The sequence below is a fragment of the Styela clava genome, chromosome 8, assembly GCF_964204865.1.
Source record: "Styela clava chromosome 8, kaStyClav1.hap1.2, whole genome shotgun sequence".
NCBI classification, from domain to species: Eukaryota; Metazoa; Chordata; class Ascidiacea; order Stolidobranchia; family Styelidae; genus Styela; species Styela clava.
In genome coordinates, this window is record NC_135257.1 from 15,700,294 (window position 1) to 15,709,296 (window position 9,003).

At 37.2% G+C, this 9,003-nt stretch overlaps 1 protein-coding gene across 1 annotated transcript; it reads left to right on the forward strand.

Annotated features, from left to right (window-relative positions):
* Window positions 1-5,524: 5,524 nt before the first annotated feature.
* Window positions 5,525-8,701, forward strand: LOC120345473 (inhibitor of growth protein 3-like). Its single transcript, XM_039414929.2, has 5 exons — window positions 5,525-6,194; window positions 6,576-6,725; window positions 6,896-7,066; window positions 7,274-7,511; window positions 8,004-8,701. The coding sequence occupies exons 1-5, from the start codon at window positions 6,102-6,104 to the stop codon at window positions 8,618-8,620; spliced, it is 1,269 nt and encodes a 422-aa protein (XP_039270863.2). The 5' UTR covers window positions 5,525-6,101; the 3' UTR covers window positions 8,621-8,701.
* Window positions 8,702-9,003: the final 302 nt, after the last annotated feature.

Consider the following 9,003-nt stretch of genomic DNA (forward strand, 5'->3'; position numbering starts at 1 on the left):
AAAAAAAAATTTAAAAAAAAAAAAAAATTAAAAAAAAAAAAAATTGAATAAAAAGGTTGACAACGATGGTCCGCCTCGTGGCCCATCGTTGTCACGCGTTTTTATTTTTAAAAATTTGCTTCTGCTTGGGACCAACATTGTCAGGCATAATCCTACGCGCACAAATGTGTTCCCTGGGTTTCAAACTCACTACTGATTTTCTTGAGCAATATTCAATATGAAAATGTTCTATAAATTCTCCATGCTACAAGTTCAACAAGAAGTAATATATTTATAATAATGATAAGAGAATATAGAATTGAATACGAAAATTCGGAAAATTTGTTTTTACGTGTATAAGGTAATTTAATTGGAGAATGCTGCTTAACTACGTCTTATTTTAAAGGGAGGGCTTATATTAAAATCATTTTTAAAATTCAGACTATGTCTTATTTTCGGGGAAACACGGTATATATTCCGATGAAAGATTTATAAACTTGTTAAAGATTGCAAAGAATGGCTCAACCGCCATACCTTCATGACTATTTAAATACAATTTATTCAAGATATTTCAAACATTTCACTGATTTAATTCTTATTCATGTAATACTAAATTTTTAATATGACACCAGGTTGATTCGTTTCGTTCTTGGGTACGACCACGTCGCCCATGCAGTTGTGTAAAACCTTAAAAGTGTAAGTATTTATTTCGATTTTCCGAACAGAAAGCACACAACAAAAACAACAATACCAGGCAGTAAAATGTAAGAAAGCTCTCCCTCAGACACAAAACACCCAAAGTCCAACCGAAACAACCACACTCAGACAACTGCATCCTGCCAACCCAACAGGCGCCAACAGGACACCCTAAAACAGTGGTTCTCAACCTGTGGTACGCGTACCACTGGTGGTACGCGGGAGCTTTTCAAGTGGTACGCGAGCAGATTTAAATTATTGCAACAATTAACCTTTCAGTTGGCTAAGATGTGTCGGCAACGCTTTATCTTCCTTGCTGTATATATTCGCTGAACAGCGTTTATGGATGTTTCCCCAAGCATCAGTTTTCTCGTTTATTTCCGTAACTATAACCAATCAGCAATAAGTCAATAATGACGCAACACGTAACAAATGCAATTTCTGCACTCAGCCGCTCAGACACTTCTGTCGCTCAAACAGATATTCAAGTATGGTTGCAAACATTGCCTCGTTTTTGTAGTTTTGAGTGATATTTGTCAGTTTTCAGTTGTGTTTCAAGAAAATAATAGTGAATTAATTAAGTTAATTGTCATTAAGTCTTCCGCGGAGCTTTACTTTAGTTGCAGTGATCGAAATTGAATCTCGCAAATGCTGCGATGGCCAAGGCTAAACTTAGTTATATCAGTACCTGCAAACGGCACATGGTTGATTAATTGTAATAAAAATTATGGTTTCAAACACGTAAACCAGTTTATATGCGCCAACATACCGAAACACTCTCAGAATAAGCATAAAGTTTGCAATAGTAAAGTATAAGAGTAATTTTTCCGGGGTCAATGGTCGGGGAAACGTCCATGGCACTTTGCGCTATCGGTCCTTGTCTTTAGAGATCGCCCTCGCCCGCTATTGCCCACCTTAAATGAAGCGATATGGGCATGTTTCTTGTTTGTTTTGCGTGTTACGCCACAAAGGATGTAGTGCCACATTATAAAATACACCTTGCGTCTTTTTCCCCAGGCCAAAAAAGGAGCTTTGTCGATGGTACGCGGCCATAATAAAAACAGTAAAGTGGTACGCGTTCAGTAAAAGGTTGAGAACCACTGCCCTAAAAGAACAGATCGACAGTGTTACAGCGCCCCCCAGTGTCCGCAATGCCAAAATACCAAATATGGAAACAATATCACATGACATCATTTAACATAGACTTACCCTAATTTCTTGGGCATAATCCGAGACAAACTCAAAACTATGAATGAAAGGCCGAAGGCTTGAGCTTGGCAATTTTTTTCCATATTTATATTTATAAACTTTAACATTGCATGGTAAAGTATTCTACTTAGATTAAATAAAAAAAATTATTACTATATTTAAAGGAAAATAGATGTTAATTTAAGCAACACCAAGTCACAAATCAGACATGTATAAGAAAAAATGAAAGAATAAACACCGAGAACAAAGAAATAACAGTATCTCACAAATCAAACATTTATACGGGAATGCAATCAGAAACCATTGGCTTTTTTGTTTGACCTTTCGTATTTTTCACTTGAGTGAACTGTATTCAGAAACTGTTTATTATTTCTAATTTTTTGTGTAAAACTCGTTACAGCTCAAGCCAATATTGAGTTTGCAAATCAATAAACCCTCTACTGTTGACTTCTTCATCGTACTCCTTTCATCTGACTAAATAGTTTTCATCATAGAAAAAGCTCTTTCAGCAAAAGCCGACGTGCCTGGTAGACAAAATATATATTCCATTACTTTTCTAAGATTAGCCACACTAAAGTGAAATTCCGGGACATTTTGCTAACCGGGACAGACGTTCAAACCGGGACTGTCCCGGCCAAACCGGGACGTATGGTAGGTCTGATTTAACAGATAAAACAAGGGTCGTCACATATGATATCGAAATCCATTGTGTGGTCTGGAAGTTTGAATCCTTCACTGATCTTTTTATGCATGCGCTACCTGTACCTGGTAGCGCCTCTATGGTGGCCCATCGTTGTCACGCGTAAAATTGAAAATAAAAATAAAAAAACGAAAATAAAAAAATTGTTGTAAAAAAACATAAAAATTATTAAAAAAAAAAATTAAAATTAAAAAAAAATAAATAAATAAAAATGAAATAAAAAACAAAAAAAAAAAATTTAAAAAAAAAAAAAAATTAAAAAAAAAAAAAATTGAATAAAAAGGTTGACAACGATGGTCCGCCTCGTGGCCCATCGTTGTCACGCGTTTTTATTTTTAAAAATTTGCTTCTGCTTGGGACCAACATTGTCAGGCATAATCCTACGCGCACAAATGTGTTCCCTGGGTTTCAAACTCACTACTGATTTTCTTGAGCAATATTCAATATGAAAATGTTCTATAAATTCTCCATGCTACAAGTTCAACAAGAAGTAATATATTTATAATAATGATAAGAGAATATAGAATTGAATACGAAAATTCGGAAAATTTGTTTTTACGTGTATAAGGTAATTTAATTGGAGAATGCTGCTTAACTACTCAGTTGTCTGGACACTCGCGATGCCGGTACCGTCTTACCAAATACCGGTAGTCGGTTATAGTCGCTTTGCGTCTGACCGTACCGGTAGCCATACAATCACTCATGAAAGAATGGGAGATACGGATAGTCTCGTAGAATATAGACTACTGAAACACTCTCTGCGCCTGCCCCATACCGTACAGCCGTAACGTACCGATCCAGACAAATGATAAATCGCCCGTGCTCAACCATTTATTTCAATCCATACCTCGATCCTAGTAGAATATAGTGAGTCGAGGTATGGATTGAAATAAATGATTGAGCACGGGCGATTTATCATTTGTCTGGATCGGTACGTTACGGCTGTACGGTATGGGGCAGGCGCAGAGAGTGTTTCAGTAGACTATATTCTACGAGACTATCCGTATCTCCCATTCTTTCACGAGTGATTGCATGGGTACCGGTACGGTCAGACGGTACCGTACCGGCATCGCACGAGTGTCTGAGCAGTTAAGCAGCATTTTCCAATTAAATTATCTTCTACACGTAAAAACAAATTTTCGTATCCAATTCTATATTCTCTTATCATTATTATAAATATATTGCTTGTGGTTGAACTTGTAGCATGGAGAATTTATAGAACATTTTCATGTTGAATTTATTGGATATTGCTCATGAAAATCAGTAGTGAGTTAGAAACCCAGGAAACACATTTGTGCGTGTAGGATTAAGCCTGACAACGTTGGTCCCAAGCAGCATCAAATTTTCCAAAAATAAAAACGCGTGACAACGATGGGCCACGAGGCGGACCATCGTTGTCAACCTTTTTATTTTCTTTTTATCCAATTTTTATTTTTTTTGTTATTTTTTTTTATTTTTTTTTTAATTTTAATTTTTTTATTAAATTTTTTTTTTTGTTTTATTTTTCAATTTTTTTTTTAATTTCAATTTTTTTTTTTATTTCTTTTTTTTCAATTATTTTTATGTTTTTTCACAACTATTTTTTTATTTTCGCTTTTTCATTTTTTTTTTAAATTTTACACGTGACAACGATGGGCCACCATACGCCTCCACGAGAGACGAATTATTTCGAATTCCGCCTCCTCATGGCGTAGTCTGCGGCAGGGGGGCTGACAACTCGACTGCACAGACCAAAGCCCGTATGTACCTGACACAGACAACTCTTCAGAGACAATTCAGCTACAGAGAGGCCTGGTAGGTTGTCCGTCTTTTCGCATTTTCTACAGCGAGCTTTTAATACCATAGGAGTGTAATTTCGATTTTTTTCAGGGCTCCAGTGGCAAGAAAAACACATTACTGTAGTATTCTCGAGAAGAGCGATTGCTCGACTGGTGGGTGAGTTGTCTGCCTCTCGACATTGTATCTTCGCGTAGCGATTGTTTGGCACGGTACCTAGGCGAGTTGAGACGCAGGATACCGTAGGCTACGAAGATCACATTCGTGAATATCTATGTGTTACTGTCATATATAAAGGTTTAAATATGTTTAAAAATGCACATTGAAAACATCCAATATCAACAAATTTCAAACCCACGCGGCACGCAGTCCTATACCGTCAGCAGTCTAACATCACTAACGTTACAACAGACCCAAGTTTTTTTTGTAGACTATAGATATATTTGTGTAACTTGAACAAGGTATGTCACTCATGCACATAAAAATGCCTTCTCGGGAATACTAATCTGTTTTTCTCACCATTGGAGCCATAAAAAAATCGAAATTACATATCTGTAGTCTTGAAAGGTCGCCTTAGAAAATGCGGAAAGACGGACAACCTACCAGTCCTTTCTGTAGTCGAGTTGTCTTTGGTGAGTTGTCCGTGTAGTCGAGTTGTCCGCCTCCCGTACAGGCTGACCTAGTAGTATATATTTACGGGCTGACGGACATATCAATTAGGGGGGTCTGGTATAGTTTAGTACCACATGCACTTATAGTTGGCCTGGCTCAGCAATTTTTGCATATGCCATTCCTAACCCTAATTACGTCCTACGACGCCACAGTGGCGTAATAAATACCTCCCAAGTGTAAGGACGGTCGTCCAAAACGCACATACAATCACCCGAAATCGAGCAAGCTATTTCTCTCGTTTTCTCTTCGTAACGATCCCGATATGAGAGAGACCGCTGGCGTTAGGGAGTTTGATATCGTCGGCGCAGATGCCATTTCGGACGATGGTACCTGTACTTGGCAAGCTCTATGACGTCGTAGTGACGTAATTTTTGGATGACATACGGTACCGGTAGTTAGGTGGGGGTTAGGAATAACATACCGGTATACTAATATTGTTATGCTACGCCCACCGGAAGTACATGTGGTACTAAACTATACTGGACCCGTTACACAACTTGATGGGTCGCGGCCCATAGCCTGATGGGCCGAGGCCTAATTCCATGCGCCGTGGCCCCGGCCCATGGGCCTTAGAGGAGTCACCACTTCCACTCCACATTCCAGGCCTTACTGTATCAAAATGTTGACCAATACGGTAGCTGAATAGACTAGACAGCTAGAGAATGAAGGTTTCATTTATCACACAAACTTGCCCTTGCCTTGGAGTGTATAGTAATCAAATACGACATCAATATATTTTATTCTGATCTCTCCGGCATAAACAAAACACAACTAACGGTCAAACGAAATGCTGAAATTGTGGTACGTGGAAGGCAAGCATAACTAAGGATAAAAGTGAAAACGTACAACTACCTGCATGACCTGTGACAATATAAAACACAGTCAATATTGCACCACTACAGTGCTACCCTATGCACGGGGTCTCATATAAAATTGTTACGACACGCCCACTAGAAGTTATTCAGGTAAGAAAGTACATGAGACCCCACAAATCAAGAGCGTCAAATGAATTATATTTCAATTGCTCAAACTCTGTCTTACATACAGACATAAGCAGATCTAGACGATAATGTTATACTTAGAAGATTACGTTGAATTAATTGAGCACCTTCCGGTGGATGTGAGAGATAGATTTACTGATATGCGTGAAATGGATTTACAGGTACCGTGACGAAACAGTAATGCATTTCCAATTTTCTTATGTTTATTCTGTCTATTAGTGCCACTCAAAAATGGCCACCGATTCAATAATTAATTTTTTCTATGCTGATATTTCCAGTGAAATATAACTTCTGGATTTTTATAGTAACAAAATGAGTAGTTGAACACTGCAATTTGGTACATTGATAAAGGAAATTTACAATAAAACGTATCGGAATATTATTTTTATTCAATCATATTCTATGGCATTGATCTATGTTTATTTTTCAAGCAGTTCGATTTATTGGCTCATGCATATTGTCGAAATAAAACTATCCAGGCAGCCATATCCGTATTACAAAGTTGAGAGTGATCTTGACGGCTATTTTTTCTAATTCTTCAGGTTCAAAATACTGTAGATGATTTGAATGGAAGAGTTAAGTCATTATTTCGTGCATGCCTTGCGAAGAAAGGAAAGATTGATAATGCCGATGAAACCTTCGATGACATTCGAGCAACTTATCGCAAGGCATTGGATGACGCTGATGAGAAAGTAAATAACATCGAAACATAGTTATATTTTAATCTGTTTTCAATTTTGCATTTGGAAGTTGAGTATTCTACAATCAGAGATTATTTTATCATTAAACTTTCACAAATTAAATTATATTTACTGTTTTCACAAATGGGTTTCATTTTTTGTTTAATATAACATAAATTTAGGTACAATTGGCAAATCAAATATATGATTTGGTGGACCGACATCTTCGCAAACTAGATCAGGAACTTGCAAAATTTAAGATGGAATTAGAAGCAGACAATGGAGGGATTACTGAAATTCTGGAAAGAAGATCATTGGAGCTGGATAACCATGTATCTCAAACTGGCCACTCGGTAAATTGCTACTTTCATTTCCTGTTGTCTCTGAATATAACTTTGCGAATGAAATTTGAGAATAATAAATTGATAGATTCTTTGAACAGATGAACAAAATAAATTGATTGTCCAACTTTTATCTTGTAACATATTAATATTTTACTGAAAGTTTATATATATAAGTATATGGCATTAGGTATAATTTATTTTAAAAAACATTTGCAGAGTAGAAAACGGCTTGCACATGCCACCACAGTAGCTTCAAGTTCTGCTGCCATTTTGCCTGGAACATCAAATGGACCTGTGGATAAAAAATCGAGATTAGATGGTGCTTTTGATTTGTTGTATTCTCATTCCGAATCGGCACCACCTTCGGTATTATCACCAGATTTCTCAACAATAACTTCAGGGAATGATGTAGAAAGAAGTAACAGTCGGCCTCCATCAAGAAATTCTACTACGGGTTAGTTATATGGCTATTTTATTTTTGAATACGCAATTAATTTACAGTCCATGTCAATCATAGCTAGTGTTAAAATTTGTCAAGTTGCTGATTTCTGTAGCAAAAAGAAGAAATGGGGTCATGAAATGCATTTTGTGAATACCTAAAAAAGCAAGAGAACAGTGCTCGTATATATGGACATGAGTGTGAAATGACTAACATGGCTATAGCATTGTCCGCAAAATCAGGCCAAATGGTAAAAGAATTGCACTGTATTTCATATGAAGATGTGCCCATGATATATGAAACCAGCAGAATTTGGAGTGAAATATTGGACTCCAAAGATTGTGCGAAATTATAATAGCCTTTCATCTACTTCCAACTTGAAGATATGTTCTCACAACAACTGCTCTGTGTCTGAAATTTAGTAATCAGTGTTGCATATGTGTTAGTTTGACATTGTTATGAGACTAGTTTGCTGTATACATCATATGAACTAAAATCTATTTTCAGGTACCGGTCAATCTATCATTAGTGCTCTCCAGACTCCAGTTGCTACAGAGGGACAGTCAGTAAGGCATCCAGGAGGTTTGAAAACAAATAACATTGGAATTAAACTGTCAGAAACTACTATCAAACAGGAGGATTTCCAACAAGGATTACCCCCAGATTTTGTTGATTGTAAATTGCCTCTTAGTGAGGACATGATGGATGAAGACTCTTGCCATTCCACTCAGGATGGTCTATTAATGTCACCCACAGGTTCAAGACCATCTAGAACGAAAAAACAAACTTCACGTGCAGCTGCTTGGACTCAAGAGCGCATGCAGGCTGAGGCTAGGCGTGGTCATGCGCGAGAAAAAGATCATATTTCACCAAACAGCTCTATGGTTGAACTCGTCGGAGAAAGCAGTAATGCTTCTTCTGATTGGACACTCGATCCTAATGAGCCGCGGTATTGCATCTGTAACCAAGTGTCGTATGGTGAAATGGTTGGGTGTGATAATAGTAAATGCACAGTGGAATGGTTCCATTATGGCTGTGTTAATCTCACTGAAGCACCAAAAGGAAAGTGGTATTGTCCACAGTGCACTCAAACGATGAAAAGGCGAAATAAAAACAAACAATGATAGTGGGCCAAAAAAATCTCTAGTTATTACAAATTCTTCTATTATATTGTGATTATCTTCGAATAAACCTGCCAATCTTTAGAGTATGTTACCGCTGCATGCGTGAAGCGACTACGCCCTCGGTAACTAAATAAAAATAAAATTGTTCACTTTATATCAAATTCGGTCATGCATGTCCCACTCAAGATTGTAACAGTCAGGATGTGCTTGCATTATTTTATTTTCAATAGTTTACGAGCTTGTTTGGGATCGCTACTGTGTGAAGTTCTGTTCTATCTGCAATTCACCATATTGATTGTTTGCTATAAATAATCTTTGTGTTGCTATTCTAGGATGAACCCTAAATCCTGCTATTCTACTAACTAGCCCTCTCAAAATGAAGC

Excerpts from the sequence above, each read along its gene's own strand:
- LOC120345473 (XM_039414929.2), top strand. The coding sequence starts at position 6,102 with ATGTTATACTTAGAAGATTACGTTGAATTAATTGAGCACCTTCCGGTG. Across the intron at positions 6,195-6,575 it reads TGCGTGAAATGGATTTACAG|GTTCAAAATACTGTAGATGA; the intron begins GTACCGTGACGA and ends CTAATTCTTCAG. Across the intron at positions 7,512-8,003 it reads ATCAAGAAATTCTACTACGG|GTACCGGTCAATCTATCATT; the intron begins GTTAGTTATATG and ends ATCTATTTTCAG.